The sequence below is a fragment of the Lagenorhynchus albirostris genome, chromosome 11 (assembly GCF_949774975.1).
Source record: "Lagenorhynchus albirostris chromosome 11, mLagAlb1.1, whole genome shotgun sequence".
Taxonomy (NCBI): domain Eukaryota; kingdom Metazoa; phylum Chordata; class Mammalia; order Artiodactyla; family Delphinidae; genus Lagenorhynchus; species Lagenorhynchus albirostris.
In genome coordinates, this window is record NC_083105.1 from 14,803,236 (window position 1) to 14,826,452 (window position 23,217).

Sequence of the window (23,217 nt, forward strand, 5' to 3'; positions counted from 1 at the left end):
TTGCATCCAGAGCACAGGTTTTCCCAGAAACAAAAAGCAAGGCAGGGTCATGCAGTAAGAAGACTCTGGCCAGGGGTGACAAACAAGTGCCCCTGGACCAGCAAATGACTGAAGCCAGTGAGGAGATGGGGGGGCGGGGCAAACAAGAATACGTTCCCCATCTAAAAGGAGCTGGCCCTGCCTACGGAGACACGGGTACACCGGTGGCCAGATCCTAAGAATTATTCAAGAAAATCCCGGTGTCCCAGTTTTCATATGAAACCTCCCACCTCATAAGTGTTGGTGACCTCTTCAATTTTACAAAGGTCAGCAGCACCGGTAGTCCTAATGAGGCAGATCTGCAGGCCTCATTCAGCCCACGCACCACTAAGTCGGGACCTCTGCTTAGGTACCTACCAGGTTACTGGGTAATGTGACTGTGACTGACTAGGGCTAAGTTTGAAATCCACTCAAACTAGAGACAATGACGGCTGTTCTGCTAAACTGACCTGGTGCAGAAAGGGAGCCGACAAGAGTAAGAGAAACATCTCAAACGTCTTCGTGGTCTTTGCTCACCTCCTCCCCCCGCCCCAGCATCAGTCACTCATTGGTGGCTCTAAGCATTCTAGTTTGCCACCCTGGCCCAGAGTTCTCTCAGCGCAGCCTGACACTGCCTTGCTTTACTTTCGGGGGAAATTTGTCCTCTAGATGGACTAAAGAGATCACTTCAATATTTCTGATCTTTTCCCCCCAGGCTCAGGCCCTTCTGAGTATGGGAGATGTTCCCTTGGATATCATGACCTAAAGGACAGTCCGAAGGCTTGGATGGGTCACCAACTTGCTATGACTTGAACAAATGACTTCCCTTCTGCGCTGCAGGTCCTCCTCTGTGCAAAGAGTGGGCTGGACTAGAACACCTCTGAGGTGCCTTCCAGCTTCTGGCAAAGGATGTGTTAAACCTTGATTATGCAAGGACTGTGCACCACAGTGGCAAGAGAGAATTCTTGTTGGCAGGTCCCAAGCCTGGGAGCCCAAGAAGCAGACTTTGACCCTAACTCACATGGCAGTGCCTTCCTGCAGGTGTCTGGCCAACAGGCCAGCCAAAGTTCTCACATCCCTCTGTGAGGAGTAGTAACCACACTTTATCCACAGTATGGCACAGGCATCGACTATCAGGGGGCTACTAGACTGGTCCCTGGAGGTGCTGGATGGTAGGAATTATGGGATGTTGGCCCAGGGAGAGGCCAGGGCAGCTGAGGTGTCAGGAAGGCACCCCAGCAAATGATTACCAATGAGAATGAAGTTATTTAAATATTTTAACAACTCGTATAGCCAGGCAGGTGTGTATCCACTGAATGTCAGCTCAGCCCTCAGCATAATGCTGCCTGTCCTGTGTACAGCAAGGCAGACCCAGATGCCGGCAACAGAATGGAAAGCGAATCCCCCTTCCCAGCCCCTGGGGACCTCACGGCATCCACCCCTCCCTCACAAGCTTGCCTCACTACAGGGCCCCCACCCCAGGCCTCCCTGGGCATTGGCAAAGAGCAGGCACCATTCCAAACCCTGACTTCATGCTGACCATCAAATCCCCAAGCCAGGGAGGGAGCAATGATGTCATTGTCCCTGTGTTTCAGAAAAGCAATAATCAGACTCAGAAGAGGATCAACTTTCAAGGCAGAAGGCCAAACAGTTTATCTTGGCAAAGGCCTCCGAGGATTGCCTCATAGAAAGAAAGGGCTGGCATGCTCATGAACATCATTTGTTATGAGTTGGGAGTCTGCAGTGTCCTTGGACTCAGGAATACCTCGGGGACCCTGTTGAGATGGAGGATGTCGAATCTGAAACAAATGAGTGTTAGTATCATCTATTCCCGTCTGAACCCCCTCTCTTGGGGAAGGAGGGGGCACCTCAAAGCTCAAGGACGAGCCCCTTTCCAACAAGGTTGTGCCACTCCACCCTGGACCCAAGTCTCCTCTTATTATTATAAAGATGTCACCAGTTTCCTCAATTTGAATAAGTTCCATGAAAGCAGGGACTTTGTTCATTACTGCGTCTAGGTATCTGGTACAGACTTGAGAAATCAATAAATATTGGCTGAATGAATGGGTAGGCGGAAAGAGCATGGATTAGGAAGTAGTCTTCCGGATTCCAGGGATCCGGGGGCGTATCCAGGTCTGCCAGCTGGGCCTGGGCGGGCAGGTTGGGGTGGTGAGAGGACTGCCATTGGTCGGTGCAGGTGTGTATTATACATTTAAAACCTTCAACTGCCTTCTCCCCATGGTTCACAATCTCACCTTCGTGCTACTGCGAAAGTCTTTAATCTTACTCACAATGGCTGTCTGGTCAACCTCTGGTGGTAAATCCTGTTGAAAAGGCCCCACTCTGGGAACATGTGTTCAGGAGGAGCAAGTCTCCCCCACCACCACTTCTCCTGGGCTCTGACCTGAGCTTGAGCACATCAGTAACCTCGAGCATGACACCTCCCCTCTATGGGCCTCCGTTTCCCCTCCTACAAAATAGGCAAGATAAACTAGAAGTATCCAGTGTTCTTAACTTTTAGGGGGAAGTGTCTCAGCTTCCTTTTAGAAACAGAAGAAGCCCATGGAACCTCCCCTAAAAAAATGCAATTCCTTGCACGCACAGAGGAACACTTTTGCATCCGGTGTCTGGAGGTCCACAGCCCCCTTGCAGCCTGGTGAGGGAGCCCGGGGTCAGAGCCTTTTAGACTTGCCGATCTGTAAGTTCCCTGCAGCTCTGACTTTCTGGAATGTTAACCAAAGTGTGACTGTGAGAAAACACATTACAGCTGCGCTCCTCTGAGCTGCTTCCTCCACAACTGCCCCTCAGGAAAGAAGGAGCTTGGACTTCACTAATGGCCTCACATACAGCCCCTAGTTTCCTCCAGACCCAGACCTCGAGTCAGTAAAGGTAGCCCTTCCGGAAATGAGGTGGGAAGCAAAAGGAAATCCAGGCCACTCAGCCCCAAAGGAATTTCCTCTTCTCTGCTTCTCCTTCCAATTTGGTCTTTCAAGAGTTTGACAAAGGTAGGGGTGGGGGTGGGAAAAATTGGAAAAGATTTTTTTCATTGAGGCCCAGAGAAGGAGGTGGAGATGGGCCACAAAATAGAGAGGTCAGGCACAGGATGCCGGGCAGGGGACCCTGATGAGTGTGGGCGGGGCCTCTGTGCCCTCTCCAGGACAAATTGGACTTTTCCAGCCCGCTGGTTTTTGAAAGCTATTTACGAAGCTGGACTAATCCAGCTCAGCTGTGAGACTATAAGTAAACAGGAGGGCCTTTAGTGGAGAGTCAGAAACACCATCCCTCCCACCCTCCATCGCCTGGACTTACAGAGCTCACCCTATCCTGTCTGTAGGGGACGCAGTGAGATGTCAAGGTGAGGCAGGTGAAGCTGAATCTGAGTCCAGGACTCATTCCTATCTGTCATCACTCTCAACCCTAACAAGTCTCACCTGGACGTCAGATGACCACACAGAGCTGAGACAGGATGCCTGTTCCCCTACTTCTGAGCTGGGTAATCTTGCATGTGCTTCTTAATCTCTCTGAGCCTCAGTTTTCTCCATCCGCAAAATGGCCATAATAAGGCCTAACTTGAAGATTTACTGGGCAGAATAATGAGGAAATGGAAGTGAAAGTGTTGCAAGCAGTGCTCAACACAGTTGGTCCCCAAGAGGTGCTGCAGGCAAGCCCCTCTTAGCCACCCCATAGCCCCTTTGTCCTTCTCTCTGGAGTAGAGATTAACATATACAAATTAGGAAAGAGGGACCCACAACAAGGAGGGTGATTTGGAAAAGGCAGCACTCCCTTCAAGCTAAAAGCAGTCCCCACCCCAGATGCATGGCTCAGCAAATGAAGCATGGACTGGACTGAGTCCCCATTCTCGCCCCCTCAGCCGGGCACCCTTGTACAGACCACCACCCATGCAGCTGTGTGCAAACAACCACCACAAAATCCAGACTGTCCTGCCTGCCTTCGGGCTGAGATTTTTTCCTCTTAGAGCTCCAGTCTTTTAGCAAAGTCTCTGATCCCCTTTTAAAATGCCTAGCAAGGGTTAAAATTGGAGAAAGTCATTTTCACCTTAGCGTGAATGAGTTTCTGGTTCATTCCTGCTCGAAGAAAGAGGCAGAAAAAGACCAGAGTAATGAGAAGCCAGCCTTACCTGGCCCTCAGGACGGTCCTATGCTGCCTCTCCTTCCTAAAGTAGTAGGTCCTACCCTTTAACACAGGTGGCTCAGCAAAGGGAGCCGTCCCTGCTGCTCTCCTGCTGTGCCCATGGGCTCTAGGCTTAGAACCCCGTCATCACTTCTGCTGCACTGTCTTGACCAGAGAAAGTCACAAGGCCATCCCAGATTCAAGGGGTGGGGAATGGACTTCATCTCTTGTTGGAGGGACCTGTAAAATCACGTGGTAAAGGACATGCAGGCAGGGAAGCCATCAATACAGTCAATCTACCGGGAACTGGGACTGTGTCTAATGCTGCTGGAGCCTATGTTTTGCAAAACAAAATTTAGGACTAAAGAGTTGATAATATGACACAATGTTTTCAAACAGGGCTGTGTTAGAAACTCCGGGATGCATGGTCATATCTATACCTCCACATCACCCTAACACAGCCCAGCCCAGTGACCTCCCCTGAACACATGCTCAGTGATTATCTGGCCAGTTCAAAACCTGATATTTCAGAACAGGGATGGAACTCCTGTGTACATTTTGGGGTCAAAGTTTGGCGTTTATTAGCAGGCCTTGAATTTTATAGATCTTCAGACCTAGAAGCCATTTAAAGTAATACCTTTCACTTTATAAATGAATAAATTAAAGTCAAGAGGTAAAGTGACCCAGCCAAGATGATATGGTTAGGGAGACCTGTGTTTCAAATCTTGTTAAAATGCAGAATCTGAGCAGTAGGTCTGGGGCGGGGCTTGAGATTTAGCGTTGCTAACAAGATCCCAGGTGACGCTGATGTTGCTGATGGTAGAACCACACTCTGAATATCACAGCTCTAGACCTCGCAGATTCTAGAGAGGAGATGGTAGGTAGATACCTGCGTTTAGATCGTCTCTCTATTTTTGCAGTCTTTCACCAAGACCCATTTTATCAGTGAGTAAACTGAAGTTCAGAAAGGAGGCATTGGCATTGGACCAACTTCCTGAAATTTTACGGAAGGGGCCCACTTTCCTCATCACTAGGCAGCTCGTAGAGAGGTGAGCTCAAGGAACTATGGGGCACTCTGAATTCCCGGTTCCTCAAGGTGGGGGTGTCCCTTCCTGCTGGGACCACAGGCTGTGGGTCATCTTTTCACTTGCTGGGGACTCGTGGTGCTGGCCCGGGGGTCTCTAAGGCCCGAGGGCTGAGACTGTCCTGTCTGGTTAGTGATTTAGGAGCTTGACGGCCTCTGTTGTTCTATTATGTGGCTTCTGAACATTCTGTCCAACTGCCTTTTGGCACGCCACACATTTTCAAAATGAAAGGGGGAAAAGAATGAACATTGCCCTTGCTCATTTGCCTAATTTAAAAGCATCTAGAAGCTTTTTTTAGAAGGGGGAAAAGAACACCATCCATCTGAAATGGAGGAAGCACCTCATCAAGGGGCCAAGAGAGAAATGGAGACATAAGTTTCGAGGGCTGACATATTAATGGACAAACCTTGAACCCGGTTTGTTTTTTCCCATCCCCTTTGGGCTTAGAAACCACTGCCTTGTTGGAAGCTCTTGTGCTGAGAGGAAATTGCTTTTTCCTAAAGGGAGATCTGAACCTTGGGTATCAGTGTCCTGCAATTTCACATCAGTTCAATCCCACCCACAGACATCTATTGAGGGGCTACTGTGTGTCAGGTGCTGTGCTGGATTTATTCATTCATGAAGCAAAGATTTAGCGATTGGGGAAATCCCTGCTATACATTCATCCATTCACTCAACAGCTGACTATTGCCAGGCATCAGGCCAGCTCAGGGGGTAAGGAGGGAGGGAGATAGCCATGGTTTGGCTATACCTAGTGTAGCCAGAGACACGGTCAGTAAGTAATCCTTATTGACATATTGCGCTACGTAATCACTTGTTGTGACAAAGAACCACAAATAAGGAAGACAAAGTTAAAAGAGGTCTTGTTCAGATCCATCCTTCCTTTCTGCTTCCTGGTCCTTGTGTTAGGTCGGGTCTTCCCTGGAGGCACAGCCTAGGGACAGTGTAGAGGGGAAGGCAGGTTTACCACTTACAGGCCTTGGGCTGGGCCCTCCACCTGACTCCAGCCCTCCTCAAACACTCACACATAGCCCCACTGTCTTCCAGACGCCAGCTACAGGCATTCTTTCCCAGATGCAAACCTAATGGTGTCATTCCCCTACTAAGAATTCTTTCCTGGCCTTCCCATCATTTGCAGGATCGAGTCCAAACCTCTCAGAAGAGTTTACAAGGGTTTTTACAATTTGGCTCCAATTCACTTTTCAGCCCGTGTCCCCTCCTTCCCCATCATTCATCCTTCTCCCTCACCAGAAGGAACATCCTGGGGCTCCCCAGGACCACTCAGAGTGAGGGCGGCCCTCTCTAAAAAAATATGTTATTACGGAAATGTTCAAACATACATAGAAGCGGAGAGAGTAAAATGCTCAACCTCCATGTACCCACCACCCAGCTTCAATACATGTGCAATCTTGTCCCCTACGTGCCCACCCCACGTTGGATTATTTTAAAGCAAATCTAAGACAGTATGTCTTTTTATCTGAAAATACTTCAGTATGTATTTCTGAAAGATGAGGACAGTGGTTCCTTCTTTTTGAGACTCCAGGTTTGTTTTTTAAAATTCCAAATCAGGATAACCAAATTTGTGGTACAGTTTTAATTTGTACATTTAACAAACCATAGTTTTTTACACACACACACACACACACACACACACACACACACACACACACACACACACACACACACACACACACGACAATGACTGTGTGTATATCCTTACTTTGGAGGGAGCATTAAAGAGCCCAAATGTGAGGTCCTTGAATGTGAAACCCTGACAGCCCTGCTCTCCCAGGATCACCCTCTACTGACCTTCTGCCCCTGTGGTCGGCTCTGATGTTTCCTGAGTGCTCCAGGAAATTTCCCTCCTTTGTGCCCTTTCCCTCGTGGATACTTGCACATGGAAGGCCCTTTCCTCTGCTTGGCAAAACTCCTGCTTGACGTCAAAGCCCAATGCAAATGCCAGCTGGTCCGTGATGCCTCTTCCAACAGACGCCCCCTCTCCCACAGGTGACACTGACCCTTTTTGGCTTCCACAGCATTTTCTTCTTAATTCTCTTGAATGTTTACGTTGTTGAGTTGAAATCATTCATTTATAGATCTGCCATCCCCAATAGCCTGTGAGTCCCTTGAGGGTAGCCTGGGTCTTCTCTTCGTCTCTGGGGCTGGTGGGAAAGGTAGTCTGGTTCCAGAGCCTGTACTCTGGCCTTGGCCAACCTGGGCAGGATATTTAATTCAATCTCAGTTTTCTTATTTGTAAATTAGGCACAATGGTAGCACTGCGACATGAGGATTAAATGAGGTGTGTCTATTCAGCCGCTGTGGAGTCCACCACGGGTAGACACTGCATAACTGCTGGCCTCTATCATCTCTCAGTGTGATTCCTTCCTTAAACGGGCCCTTACATCCAGAGACATGTCTCGCCCTCTGGCACAAGGCCCCAGCGTCTGTTCGGGTCCTGGTAGTTTTCCCCTCTGTGAGAGATGATGGAAATGCCCCCGCTTATCCTGGGCTGCAGCCCCTGCAGTGGAGAGCTAGGGGCCAGCTTGCTGCGGTGCTGCCTCAGAGCCCTGCTCACCCCTCACCCTCTGCCTCCCCCAAGCCAGAGAGCAGCCTGGGGACCCTGCACCCTTCCCACAGGGTCCCATCCACAGATACCCCTCCCTCCCCCTCCCAGCTGGGTGCAGAGACTGCTCCCCTCTCCCCCTGACTGCTCCGATCTCTTGTCACCCAGCATTCCCCAGAAGCCTCCCTTCTGGAAAGTCTTATCTTGCAGGTCAGTCATGACCCAGGTATCAGGTGTGTCTCATGGCTTTGCTTCCAGCTGCCTCCATTCCCCACCTTCTCCCACAATTTAGGGAGACTCCAAGCCCCGTTGGCTCCCCCCGCTTTGTCATTGAGATGCTGTCCCAGGCCAGTCTGGGGACCCACCCCTTCTCCCCACCCCGACTCCTGAGCACCAGGGGTGCTCCGGCCTGGCCCAGCTGTGCAGCGTAGAAAGGAGGGTAAGAATGAGCCCAGATTGGCCCTTCTCTTCCCATTCTCCACTGCCTGCAGGCAAGTGGGAAAAAGAAGACTGTCTGATATCTTCTGTGAACACTGAGGTGACGTTAGCTGGTTTTAAAACTGAGCAACAGCCAGCCTTTGAGACCAGCATTCTTCCTTTATTACAGTGTACTCTCCCCTGTAGCATGGACCCCAAACGAGAGCAGCGTTTCCACTGGTGGTGGTTCTCACTTCCTCTAGAAGGAAGGCGGGCTGGGATGGAACCGAGGCTCCGCCATTGACTCTCACCGTGACTGTGTGTGTGTGGACCCCATCCATCCATCTCATAGGGCTGTTCCATGGCTCCAAGGAGAAATGCTCATCAGCACTTAGCATCAGCTCTTGACAAAGGGTGGGGTGTCTTTTAAGCTTCCAACCTTCCTTCCTCACTGAACAATTGTTTTTCAACATTTGTCTGGAACTTGCAGAATAATAGGCTCCTTGGAGTCAGGGGCCACTTCCGTGGGGCAGGCACAGCATGTGTTCCATAAGAGAAATTTTTTTAAGTGGAGAAGACAGGGGCTGGGGCAGAAATAATTCTGATTCAGACGGGGACCCTCACCCCGGAGTTGAAGGCTTGGTTTCGCAGCTTCGTTCTGTAGCCTCAGGCAAGTGCCTCCTCTCTGCACCTCGGTTTCCTTATCTATAAAGGATGGTAGCTGGAGACGGGACATGCACAGGGTCTCTGCCTCTCAGCCTCAGTTTCCCCCCTGTAGGCAATGAAGGGGCTCTGCTATGCTGATTGGTCTGGGGGCCCCTTCCCACATGTGACCCCCTTGGATGGGACAGGGCTCATCTCTGTCAGGTCAGGCAGGAGACCCTGTATAGGGTAATGAAGAAGCATGAGGGTCTTGGTGGCTGAGATGACCCTTGAGGGTCATCATATCCCTTTCCTGTGTCCAAGCAGTGCTGCCTGACCCCAGCCCAGGAAAGAGCTGGATTGACCCTCATCCATCTTTCTTTTTGGGCTCAGAGTCCTCACCTGATGATGTCCTTCCCTCTTGCCAGCACACATTCCTCTGCTGCAGATTTATGGCCACGTGGGTAACCCATTAAACCCCTACCAGCCTCTAACATGGAAGCCCAGATTCCTCCCGGAAGGTGCCCTCTTGGAAAGTCAAGAACAGTGAGGGAGGGGAACAAAACAGTAGTTGCAAGAATAGCGTTGTGTTAACGTGACTAATACCAATAACCAGCATGATTCTAGCACTCCCTGTGTACCCAGCTAAGTGCTTCATGTATATTAAGGCATTTAAACCCCGAGACAACCTATGTGGAACATACTACTTTTAGCCCTGTTTATAAATGCAGAAATTGAGGCACAGAGAAGTAAAGTAACTTCCCCAAGGACACACAGCTCAGCAGTGGTAGAGCCCAGTGCTCGGCCCAGGCCACCTGTACCTTTAAGTGCTCACTATTCTCTGCAGCCTCTTCCATAGATAGAAGGAAATGAGAAGGAGGGGCTAAAGAAAGGGCAGTGCTCTAGTGGGGCCCAAATAAGGACAGAGACACCAAGAGAAAACCAGTCACCTAGAATGGCAATACAGGAGAGAGGGCACCTCTAAAAGCAGCTCAGTCTATACGTAACAATGATGATGGTGGTGGTAATAATAACAGCACCCAAGATTTATACAGCTCTTATCACTGCGTTTCTCCATTCGCTCAATAAGTTCAGTCAACAAATACAGAACACTTGCTATGTACTCGGCAAACAATGAACAAAATAAATACTAGCCTTGCCCTCATGGAGCTCAAATGAATAAATGTGAAAATGAACGTATATGAGCAAAATCACAATTTCAGCTTTTTTGGTAGGATTGTAAAATCCACACCTCAAAGCTTCCTCTCTGAATGGCTTCAAAGTTAGCCGTGACGGTTTGGAAAATTAAGGTGGTTTACAGACAAGAAGGGGCAGTGGTCTTGTAAGGGGGAGCGAGCACCAGATATAATTTTCTCTCTCTTACTCTGTTCATGGGTCCCCAGTACTGGTATTTCTTGCTACTTCCTTCTTTGGCCCCTAGACATTTTTCCCTCTTAGCCCTTGTCTTTATCAACTTGTTCACGGGATGACAAATTTCAGTAATGATCTGGCTTAGGCCCTGTGCTTGTAAGGGCTGAAGAAACAGTGGGGAATGAGGCAGACAAGGTTTGGCACACACAGGATGCAAATCCCTGCAAGCCAGTGTCACTTTACCAGTAAAAAATCCTCCTCCTTCCCAAGTATTATAAATTCGTAAGATGCCCAACTGGATATTATATTTATTTCAGATCCATGGTGTTGCCAAAGTATTATCCTTGTTCACTGAAATTTTCTAAGACATTCATTTGCCTTCATGGTTTGCAGTCACTGGAGATACACATCTAGCCCATTCCAAGATGTACTTAAAAGTCAGGCACCATTCGTACAATGGGATATTATTAGGCAATAAAAAAGAATGAAGTACTGATACAGGCTACAGCACGGAGGCACTTTGAAAACATAGGCTAAATGAAAGAAGCCAGTCACGAAAGGTCACATATTGTATGACTCCATTCAGATGAAATTCCCAGAATACGCAAATCGATAGAGACAGAAAGTAGACCATTGGTTGCCAAGGGTTGGGAGGAGGGACAAATGGGGGGTGACTGGTAATGGGTATGGGGTTTCTTTTGAGCGATGAAAATGTTCAGAAGCTAGATAGTGATAGTGGTTGCACAATTCTGTGAATACGCTACAATCACTGAGTTGTACACTTTAAAATGGGTGAATTTTATGGTATATGAATTTTATCTCAATTAAACTGTTTTTTTAAAAAAAAAAAGTCAGACACCATCACTGCAACTGTGGTAGGTCAGATCTCACAGTATTAAATAAAATGTTACGCAAGGTTTACAGGATAAAAAACCAGGCAGCGTGCAGTCATCAGAGTTTGAGTACATTTCTGCACAGGAAAATAAGTACAGAGTCATTCTATAGATAAGGAATATCAGGTCAATCCATTATTTCAATTTAATGATAATTTTTAAAATAATTTCAGAGCAGGTTTTTATAATACATAGTACAAAAAGGAAAACTTTTGAAAATAAAAAAAAAATCCATGACTACATCAGGTGGTAATTTGGGGGTTTTAGATTGATTTTAAATGAATGTTAGTTCAAATTATCCCCAGAGAATTTCAGGCCAAGAATCCAGCTATATGTAGCATGTATTTTACATACAAACTCATATCTTCACAATAACCTTAATTGCTGGTATGCCTATTCCCACTTACAAAAGAACCACCCGAGAACTGAGTTGTCCGAAGGTGCTTCAATAGGAAGTGATACAGCAGTATTTAAGCTCCTCTGTCTGGCTTCAAAGCCTACGTTCGCTCTTCCTCCTCCTTCTATGGCATTCCACGAATAGCCCTTCCCTGAACCAGAGGAAATGATATGTCCCTTTGCTTGTAGCCCTCAGTAAGCAAGTTCTATGCAACGTCAACAAAGGTACCTTTAACCAAAATATTACATTTATCTTTAATCTTAAGACATTAACTGTGAACATAAACTGAAGCAAAGAAATGCAGATACTGAAGGAGCACAATTATTATTTAGCTATTTTCTGAAGTAATTAATTTTCCATGTTAGGGATCATCTGATTGTAAAGGGGGCTTTTCCACACCTAGAGATGGATCTGGAACAAGATTGAGAATAAAAGTAAATTATGATGGAAAACCTAGGGGACTTAAAATCACATGGCTGCGCATATCCATGAGTCCAGGGTGGTCTTTGGCACCTTGGATCATTCAGACCCTTCCCAGAGCCACGGTTTTGCTGGGATGTTGTCCGAACTGTGGGCAGCACCCAGGAGGACCTTCATGGGAGAAGAGCTGGCAGCCCAAGCCTGTTCGATGCCATCAACATCACAGGGGTGAGAACAAGAAAAGTGCATTTTCAGACAAATAGTGCCATCCTATCTGTGTGTTTATTTTTGACTATTCCATTTCTCAGGGAAACAGGAAATGTAAGAGAAAGGAATGTTTGTATTTTGGTAGGGCAGGTTTAGTTTAATTTTTCTAAATATGCCACCAGTGTTTTTCCAAGAGACACTAAAATAGGAGGAGGTGATGCAGAGAGTTCAGAGGTGGGGTTCTAAGGGCAGAGAGCATTAAGCTGGGCGGTGAGGCCGCAGACCTCATTCAGCAAACATTTCCTGGGCCCCTCCTATATGCCAGACCTGGGTCTAGGGCAGATACAAAAAGGGAGAAGGCAGGCGGGACCTCCATCTCAGGCACGTGGGTGAGTGGTGGGACCATTGACTGAGGTCGGGATATAGGAAGAGGAGAGAGCCTTTCTGATGGGAAGTTCATGAGGTTGCTTGGAAGTGTTGGGTTGGAGGTGCCTGTGGGACCATCTGAGGCAGGGTTCGGGAGGCAGGTCTGTAACTCAGGAGAGGCCTGAGGGTTCAGTGATGAGCAACCGCAGACACAGACCCACAGCTTCTCACGGAGCTTACCGGCTAGTGAGGGAGTCAGACTCTTGCCCAGCAATCATACAGATAAATTTAAAGTGGCAAAGTGCTAAGAAAGAAACAGAGGTGAGCGGGCCATGACCTAGGCAGGAAAGTGAGTGCCAGCTTCTCAGGGAAGTGACATTGGAGCTGTGATCTGATGCATGGAGAGGAGGAGCGGGGAGAGTGGTCCAGGCAATGAGAACAGCATGTTCAAAGGCCCTGTGGCTGGAAGGAACAAAGCTAGTATCAGGGTCAGAAAGAAAGCCAGTAAGGCTGGGATAGAGAGGCTGATGGGGGAGCATGGGTAAGGTATGGCTGGGGGAAGAGGCTGGAGCCAGATCACAGAGCCCTGTAAGCCGTGATCAGGAGTTTTGTCGTGACATGTTTCAGTCACCTAGGTGGTATTTTATAGATGTCACAATATTAAAGGATTGGAAAGGATTGTCAAAGGTCATCTTGTCCATTCTCTTCCCGCCAGACAGAAATTTCTTGGTGTGCAGTGCTTAAACTCCAAGGAGATTCTGTCAGATACTACATATCAAGGTTAAGGTTTTTCAAGCAGCCGTCGGGATGTTTCTGTTCTCTGTTTTAAATGAATCTTTTTAAATGCCTGTAACAAGCCCTGTTTCTGGGCTGCTCCATTTCTGTCAAAGCTTCATCGTGTTCCCTGCTGACAATATGGCATCACCCCCCTTCTCTCCCATTCCTGTGTCCCAGGAACGACTGAGTTCTGTCCATCAGCCTTTGATATCCCCCTACCCACACTGGTCACTGTGCCCCTGAGATCACAGATATGAAGGGAATGGGAACTAGTGTGGACTGCTGTCCTACTATGTGCCAGGCCTTGGACATCCCCAAACTTGATTTAAGCCTCTTCACTGGCAGTGACCATTTAGTGACAGTCACCTATTATAATGTCAATTCATCAAGTGATCTTACTTGGGATACGAGGAAACTGGGTCACAGAGCGGCCAGTGAGCTGCCCAAGGGCTCATAAGCATAGGTGTCGGAGCTGGACGTGAAATCTGGGGACTTTCTGGCTCCACAGCTCACGCTGCTCACCATGTCCCAAGATGCTTGGTTATTACAGCAGCCAGTCATGTCCTAAGGAGGCTGCTGGCCTCCACCTACCCTCTCCAACAAAGTCAGTGAGTAGACACAGTTATAGGCACATGGAAGCCCTCGATGATGGATAACGTGATTTTCCAGAAGCAGCAGCAGGACAGTGGGCTCTGGCCAAATCCTATTTCTTCCCCTTTCTTGCTGAGTGATCCTAGGCAAGAAACTTCACCTCTCTCAGCCTTCACTTCCTTGTATATAAAATGGGGCTAAAAATAGGAGCTACCTCATAGAAGGGTCAAGAGATTTAAATGAGGCGATACATGTAAAGTGCTTAGCACCATGCGTGGTATACTGTAAGTGCTCCAAAAGTGGGAACTGTTGTTAACACAGCCTCCAGAAGAGTCTTCCTGAACCTGCTTTGTCTGTGTCTACCCTCTGCACCCAAACCCGCAATGGCTGCCCAGTGACCACAGAATACGTCCTGAATTCCTTCCTCTGGTGTAAGGGCCCCCATGCTTGCCACTGCCCATATTGTCACCCTAATTCCCACTGCTTCCCCAACAAGCCTCTGTGCAAACCAACTTTATTAAGAGCTTTTCCCCAAATTCTGTCTGACTCTGCCTGTATGTGTGTGACATCTCTCCCTGTTATGGAAGGCTTTGTGTAACACCCATCCAACAAATACACTGCATACACAGTCTACTGTATGCCAGGCCTTGGACGGAGCCTGGAGGTACAGTGGTAAACAAAACATGCAAAGCACCTTGTTTTGTCAGAGCACCTACAGGGGAGTTGAGAGATGGACACAAAAGAAATAAACGTGCAATTACGAATAGTGGCTGTCTCTATGAAGGGAGAGTTCACGGTGTGATAAAGAAGACTACAGGAAGCACCTACGTGAGACCAGTGGCCAGGGAAGCACTCTCTCAGGATAGAGCATTTCAACTGAGACCTCAAGTATGAAAAGGGGTGGCCTAGAAGAGTGCTAGGTAGAATCTTTCGGAGAAAGGGGGCAGCATGTGCAAAGACCCTGTGGCTGGAGGGAATGTGGCCCATTCGGTAAAGAACTGAAAGGCCCATGGGTTGGAACATAGCTTGTAGACAGAAGTTGGGGTGGGAAGGAGGGAGAAACACAGGATGAAGCAGAGGAGGTAGGCAAGAACTAGATCAGGCAGAGCTTCAAGGCATGGAATGGAGGCCCAGCTCCTCCTTGAAATCTCCCCAGTTGTTTTTGGTCCTTGATTTCCTCCTCCAGGCTCTTCCAGGCCTTGTTTTCTCCATCACTTAGCCAGGACCAGACACTACGTATTTAAATCTCCAGAGAGTCATGAATGTAGAAGGAAGTGCCTCCTTCACTGGGAAACTGCACCGGGCCACTCAGGTCCCAGCTCTCTGCTTCCCGGGCTCACACTGCCCCGACTCCAACCCCCCAAGAGAACGCCCAGCATAAGCACTGGGCTACCCCCACTTATTTTGGTTTCTTGGGAGACTTTTTGAATAGGGCCCTTATCAGGGTGGGGATCTCTGGTTTCAAAAATTGATCTGCCCCTTCTAACAGGATGTCAGGTCTCTCACGCCATTGGGCAGTGCTGAACTCTGGAGCCCCCGGGGGCATGTGAGCGGGGACAGGGAGCCTGTGAGAGACTGGTGCAGGCCTCGCCATCCCCAGGGGAACTAAATAAAGCTATTGTTGGGAAGGGAAGAGAGAAAATAGCCGACAAGATGTTTTTTGTTCTCTGTGACCTGTCTGTGTTCGGGGAGGGGCTGACATGTCGCAAATGAGTGGAAATGAGAGTGGCCTTTGAAACCCATTTGAACAGCTTGGGGAAGGAAAGGGAAAAAGTGCGGAGAAGACCTGGGTGGCAGTGGAGAAGTTCTACCATTTCTTAACTGCCTGACCTTGACAGATGTCTTGCCTCTGATTCCTTATCTATCACATGGGGAAAGGGAAGAATGCTCACATATATAAAGTACCTAGAACCATCCCTGGCCCTTATGAGACACTCAGTAAGTGTAGTTGTCATTAGCCTGGGAGAGCATGTGGTGAGTAGACTCACCCAGTGTGCAGTACCATGGACATTTCTTGAGCTCTAACAAATGACTTCAGAGACCTATCAGAATGCCTCCAAATTCTGCTGATTCTACCCTTGAAAAGCTTTTGGCCTGGCCACTAGATATTAAGATGTTAGTTTACAAGCTCATGTAAACAAAACATTTAGTGGTCTTCCTTGTAGTAGCAGAGAGAGAGAAAGAAAATGACACAAATGTCCATTACAGGAAAATGGCCAAAGAATTGCAGCCCATGTACCCTGTGGAATATTGTGAAGTTATTGAAACTATTGGGTCAGGAGTGTAGCTACTGACATGGGGAAGGGGGTCCACATGGTGTGATGTGAAGTGAAAAGCCATTTCTAAAAGAAAATCAACCTCAACCATATATGTGCATACACGTTTGCAAAGATGGAGCATGACAAGTGTTGGGCAGAAATCACCAAGAAGGTGAGATCAGTTACCTGGGCTGGGAAGTGATATAAGGAAAAAAAAAAAGAAAAAAAGATTGTGGCAAAATAGGAGAAAACTTATGGTGTAATGTTAAGTGAATAAACTTCAAATTCTATCTCTAATATTATTGCAGAGTATCCCTTTTTTTAATTGGACATTTAAATGAGGATTATAAAGTAAAGTGGGCCAAAGCAAACACTGATTTGACTAGATGCTGAAGTCGTAGACAAAACTAGCCTTGAATTTCTAAGGTCATTTGAAGAAACTATTGCTATTTTTCAAAAGTGTCACTTGAAAAAAAGAAGAACTCTTGGGAGTGCCCCCACCCTCTCCACCATCCCCACCCCAGTCCAAGCCCAACCAGTGGCACTTCGTGTTGGTTGTAACTAATTCCAAACTGGTCTCTGGCCCTTCAGCCTCTCCTGATGCAATTTAACCTTCCCTCAGCTTACAGGTCACGCTCGTGTCCCAGAACTGAGCTATATCCCCAGCCCATTCAAGCAACCTAAATTCTTCCCTTCAGCTTTGAAAGCCCCCAGTAATCTGGCCTCACATTGCCTCTACCTCAACCCAACACCAGCCCAGAGTCTTGCCAGTTCTAAAAACAATGCTCTTCTCAACCAAAGCAAAACATGGCAAAGGAAACGCTCCCCTGGTATCAGGAAAATTCATTGCCTTAAACATATTCTCAAAATGCTTTCTTTGAAATACCTTACTGTAAATTCTCAGATGTTTCTAGATTGACTTTCTGTGTCCTGTAAATCCAGATGCAATTTCTACTCCCACTGTTTTTGACAATTAATACGTTCCTCCAATTTCATTTAAGAGTGTTAGAGAAGGGCACTCAGTTCAAATATATCATTCCACTTAGCAATTATGTCCAAAATAACTTCATTGATGATAAACTCATATTAAGTATCATAAAATAAATCCTCCCTTCCTATGAGTCTTTGTTCATTAGAGCTCATGAAGAATCTCTGCACCTTTCATGAGAAGACCACAAGACTCTACACCATTCAGCCCTTGAGGAATGCTGAGCCTTCCCTCCACCCAGCCACAAACTACTCATCCTTCAGAATCCTTCACTGAGTCTTCCTTTCCTATGGAGACTAGCTCATGACTCCACCTGCCCAGACTTACCCACCATGCTGCTTATTCTGGTCTTTCATTGCATAGCTCATCTCTCTAAGATAGGAAATCTTGTCTCAATCTTCTGTGTGTCCTGCACAGCATGAAATACAGAGCCAGCCACAGAGTTCTCATTCAGTTAGTGCCCACTGAATTGGTTAGATTTAATATTATTTTATTGATTCTTATGATTCTTATGAGCATTTATTGTATCCCAGAGATGCATATCCCTAGGAAGTGTGCCTGGGTAGAGAGAGGGCTTGATTAAGAGTCAAAACGCATGAGCTTGACCGGTTCTCCAGTTGTGTGGCATGAAAACAATCACTTCACTCTTTGGGCTTCAGCATCTAAGAGGACACATGTATTAGTTTCCTGTTGCTGCTCTAACAAATTTAGCAGCTTAAAAGAACACCTCTTTATTATCTCACAGTTATGTATATCAGACATCTGGGATGGCGTGACAAGGTTCTCTGCTTAGGGCCTCATCCAGCTGAAATCAAGGTGCTGGCATCCTGCATTTTCCTCGGGAGCTCAAGGTTCTCTCCCAAGTTCATTCTTGGTATTGGCATAATTCAGTTCTTTGCAGCTGTAGGTCTGAGGCCCCCAGTTCCTTGCTGGCTATCAGCCAGGGGCTGCTCCTGGAGCAGGAATGGTATGTTGAGTCTTTCTCATGCTTTGAACCTCTCTGCCTTCCTCTTCCGCCGCCAGCCTGAGAAGGTTTTCTGCTTTTAAGGGCTCATTGTAATTTGATTAATCTCCCTATTTTAAGGTCACCTGTGCATATAATAGAACAATCGTTGTATGACAATCTCATCACATTCACAGGCTCCAGAGATTAGGGTAGGACATCTTGGGGAGCATTCCTAGAAATTCTACCTGCTGCATCATGGTAACATGGGGGATAGGCAAGTAGATTACTAAGGTTCTTACAGATTAAAATTACCAAGCTTTAATCACCTCTGATGAGTCGCTCTGGTGTAGCTCCCTGATTTTCCCTCATTGGGCTTCATTTCACTCCCTCCCGGGCTATTAATCAAATACTGCGAAGCTAGAGCCTCTGCTCTCCTTCCTCCATCATCCAGCCTTCTTTATCTCTCTCCTTGCCTCACAAAGCTAGAATCATCTCCTTCCTCCTCTCAATTCTACTTCACACTTTGATTTTGAACCTCCACTTGGTGCTAAGCAGCTTTACATTCTTCTTCTTCTTTTTTTTTATCGGTACGCGGGCCTCTCACTGTTGTGGCCTCTCCCGTTGCGGAGCACAGGCTCCGGATGCGCAGGCTCAGCGGCCATGGCTCACGGGCCCAGCCGCTCCGCGGCACGTGGGATCTTCCCGTACCGGGACACAAACCCGTGTCCCCTGCATCGGCAGGCGGACTCTCAACCACTGCACCACCAGGGGAACCCTACGTTCTTTATGTCATTTCTTCTTCCCCCAGTTATCCTGTGAGTTGGCCATTATTGTCCCCATTTTGCAGATTAGAGCACTAAGGTTCAGAGAGGTTAAATATCTAGTCCAAGGTCAAACAGAGAGTAAGTTTAACTCCAACATTCAATTCTTTCCAGTACCTGTCAGCATGTGGTGAAATGATCAGGCTGGGAGGGATGGAGAGGAAGAGAGAGCACAACGTTTCCCCTCACCTCAAGCTTCACCTTAAAATGTGATGGAGATGAAGCCCCAGTAGTGACCTGGGCAGTTCTTGGACTGCTGGGGGAGGGGGAGTCGATATCTAGGTTCTGTGGGTGAATGGCTGGGTGTGACGATGCTGCCGGGGAACAACAGCCACTTGGTGAAAATGCGCCCATTCATTCCACTTCATAGCCCTTGGGTTGGTAAAATTTAAGTCTTTCGACCTCAAGTGTTGGGCTCTCTTTTCCTGTCCGTGAGAGTGTAAGCAGGTACAACCACTTAGGAGAGCAATTTGACAATATCTAGCAAAGCTGAGGCAAGCATTGCCCAACCCCAGCAATGCTGCTCCGGTGTGTGTGCCCTGGAGAAATTCCCCTGCTAGTATTGTTTATAATTGGAAAAAACAGAAATCACCTAAATATTCATCAGCAGGAAATGAACAAATGGCAAAGTGTTCATAAAGTGGAATACTTTGCCGTAGTTAAACATAAATCTGAGCTATATACATCAACATACGTGAGCCTCACAAACATAATGTACCCCAAAGTTGTAAAAGAATAGATTCTTTTGGCGGGGGGTGGGGGGGCTTCCCTGGTGGCGCAGTGGTTAAGAATCCGCCTGCCAATGCAGGGGACACAGGTTGGATCCCTGGTCCGGGAAGATCCCACAGGCCGAGGAGCAACTAAGCCCGTGTGCCACAACTACTGAGCCTGTGCTCTAGAGCCTGCGAGCCACAACTGCTGAAGCCCGTGCACCTAGAGCCCGTGCTCTGCAACAAGAGAAGCCACCGCAATGAGAAGCCCGCGCGCCACAACAAAGAGTAGCCCCCGCTCGCCGCAACTAGAGAAAGCCCACACGCAGCAACGAAGACCCAACACAGCCAAAAATAAATAAATAAATAAAATACATTTTTTAAAAAGCTTATGTATTTATATTTTTTTAAAAGTAGAGGGTCAAATTTAAATTATTTAAAAAAAGAATAGATTCTTTTTTTTAATTTTTAGGGGAGTATAGTTGCTTTACAATGTTGTGTTAGTTTCTACTGTACAGCAAAGTAAATCAGCTATATGTATACATATATCCCCTCTTTTTTATTTTTTTTTTGCGGTACGCGGGTCTCTCACTGTTGTGGCCTTTCCCATTGCGGAGCACAGTCTCTGGACGCGCAGGCTCAGCGGCCATGGCTCACGGGCCCAGCTGCTCCGCAGCATGTGGAATCTTCCAGAACCGGGGCACGAACCCGTGTCCCCTGCATTGGCAGGTGGACTCTCAACCACTGCGCCACCAGGGAAGCCCTCCCCTCTTTTTTAGATTTCCTTCCCATTTAGGTCACCACAGAGTACTGAGTAGAGTTCCCTGTGCCGTATAGTAGGTTCTCATTAGTTATCTATTTTATATGTGGTATCAATAGTGTATATATGTCAATCCCAATCTCCCGATAAGAATAGGTTCTTTTGATGCCACTTACATAAAGTTTAACACGTGTAATGTATATTGACTGGGAATCATATGTAATAGTTAAAATATGAATAAATACAAGGAAATTTGGTAAGAAAGAAGTACATCAGGGGCTTCAACTGTTTGGACAATGGCTTATTTCTTAAGTTAGATAATGTCCACAATATTGCGCTTTAAGTCTTCTTTCATATGTGAAATATTCCATAATAACTCTTAAACTGACAAGTAATTACTGCCAGGAATTGCTTACCACTTATAACATTAAGCGGAAAGAGCAACGAGCAAAATTGGGTATGCACTATACTCCCAATTTTGTGAGAACAGAACAAATCAAAAGAAAAAATTTAGATTAAAAAAAAAAACAAAGACCACCAGATAATACACCAAAACTGCTCAAATTTTGAGGGTGATTTTTATTGTCTTCTTTGTACATAACAACATAGAACTTTATTATATTTTACAAACTTTTTATAATGAGCACATGTTGCTTTTGGAATCAAAAATAAATATTGCCCCTTTTTAAATAGATACATTTGTTAACTCTAGACACCAGGATATGATAAATTTTAGCCTGAAATCAGGGAGAAAATTTTTTATTCAGCACCTACTGCAGGAAGCCCTTGTACTAGGTCTTAGAGGAAACCATTCACATCAGGCTTGAAGTCTGACAGACCTAAGTTCAAGAGCCAGCGCCACCCCTTCCCAGCAGCTTCCTTGAGTCTCAATTTTCTGCCTGTGAAATGGTAACAAGAATACCTTCCCTGCTCGCCTCATGGGACCATTGTGGTGGTAAAATGAGATGAGGTCCATCCCCTGGGATTGTGACCCACAGCAGACCCTTCTGCCGCAGCTACAGCCACTCCTAAGTGTCAGACTAGGTGCTGGGCACCAGGAGGAAAGAGCTGGGTTCCTCCTCTCAAAGCGTCCAGAGTGTCGGGGGGCAATCCAGGACAGAGTGACAGGCACCAGAAGAGACAACTGCACAGCACAGAGAGTGGGACGTGATTACCTCTGGGTAGGGCTGGCTCAAGTCAGAGGAGTGGTATTATTACTAAATAACGAGAAGGGATAACCCTTGCCCTCAAGCAATTCCAAATATATTTCTAGACACCAAGCAAACCCATCTCAAACAACACATGAACAGAATGAGGAGGAAATGCATAGCCTAGGTTCAAACCTGGCCCCCTCACTTGCTAGCTGAGTAAGCGTGGGCATGGGGGAGCACCTAACCATTTGAGCCCCTCTCCTCCTCTGTATCATAGGGAGAGGCATGCATGCCTCGTAGGTCTTGCTCAGAGGACTGATTAAGGCACAGATTCCATATCGAGCACCTTCCCTGGGTCAGGCAGTGTTCTAATGGCTGGGGATGCAACAGGGAACCAACCAGGACAGGCTGCTGCCCCGTTGCTCTCTGAAGGAGATGACCCAGGGCAGTTGCTCAGCATAGCACCCACACAGCGCAGCCCATAAATGCTTGTGCTGTAGCATGACCACTATCATTAAGAGAACTCACAGCGTGGCCTGGAGAGAGCTTGGGGGAGGGAATGCGAGTTTCCAGATACATGAAGGCTGTTGTCGGGAATCACACAAGGCAGAGCCAAGACAGGAATATTTAAGCTGCCATTCATTGAGTGTTTACAATGTAAAGCCTTCACATGTAATAACTCATTTAATCCTCATAGCAACCCTGTGGGATGGATACTCATCATCCCCATTTTACAGATGAGGACCCTGAAGCACAGATCCATGTGGTAGCTTATCTGAGGTTGCACAAGTGGTAAAGCCAGGATTTGAAGCCAGTCAGTTTGCTCTGCTCTGCATTCTCCCCAGGTTGGTGGATGCCCCGGGCAGCCTGGTTTTAGGAGCTCAGGGCTTCCTTTGGAAGCTGAAAGCAATGTCATTTAGGGTGTTTAAGCCACAGAGAGATGACCATCTGTCCAAGCATTCTTTTGGGGATTGCTGGTGATATCAGATGACCATACCTTTCTACAGAACAGGCAGTGAACAATGTCTTGGTGGTGATGCTCTGGGATGCTAATGAGTAATTTCTTCTTGTCTCTTTCAGCTCACAGCCCCACACTTCCCTGTGGTGGTCAAGCTGGGACACGCCCACGCCGGAATGGGAAAGGTATGAGAAGCAGCTCTTCCGCTTATGTTAATACTCACACGGCTTCCCCAGACTACCTGTTCTCCTCTCCCTGTATCCCCCATCACCCCCACCTGAGCCCAGCCACCCAGATCAGAGTATTAGAGGAGACCAAAATTCACTCCCTCTCCTCCCCAGCCCACCTTTCTCTGAGCTCCCACGGAGCATCTCTCCAGCTCAGGCCATACTAGCCAAACCCTACCTGGCTAATTGTTTCCTGTCATTGTGAATTCAGAGAAATAGGTGTAAAGCATTTTGCAGATGGTGATTCTTCTGTTCCTGTCATCATCTCCACAGCTATGTGTAAGCTCATGTCTTACTCATCTCTTTATCACCTGCAGCGTTAGCACCCGGAAGGTGGCAAATGCATATGGCTCCCAGGAGGAAGCCCGTGGAGTCAGTTTCTACAAAAGGAAATAACATATTTTACATAGTCACAGTTGACGCTGCTACCGAACCAAACTTGGGTCCGCTCACCCGCGTGCAGTAAAGCCAATCTACTGACACTGGGTTGTGGTGAAGGAAAGTACAGCTTTTATTGTAA

The 23,217-nt window shown here is 47.3% G+C and overlaps 1 protein-coding gene across 1 annotated transcript in view; it reads left to right on the plus strand.

The window, feature by feature from the left end:
* Positions 1-23,217, plus strand: part of SYN3 (synapsin III) — a 398,733-nt gene that overhangs the window by 306,868 nt on the left and 68,648 nt on the right. Inside the window, exon 6 of the mRNA XM_060164685.1 lies at positions 22,593-22,655. Within this exon, the coding sequence (XP_060020668.1) occupies positions 22,593-22,655 (63 nt within the window). The remainder of the gene's footprint in view (positions 1-22,592; positions 22,656-23,217) is intronic.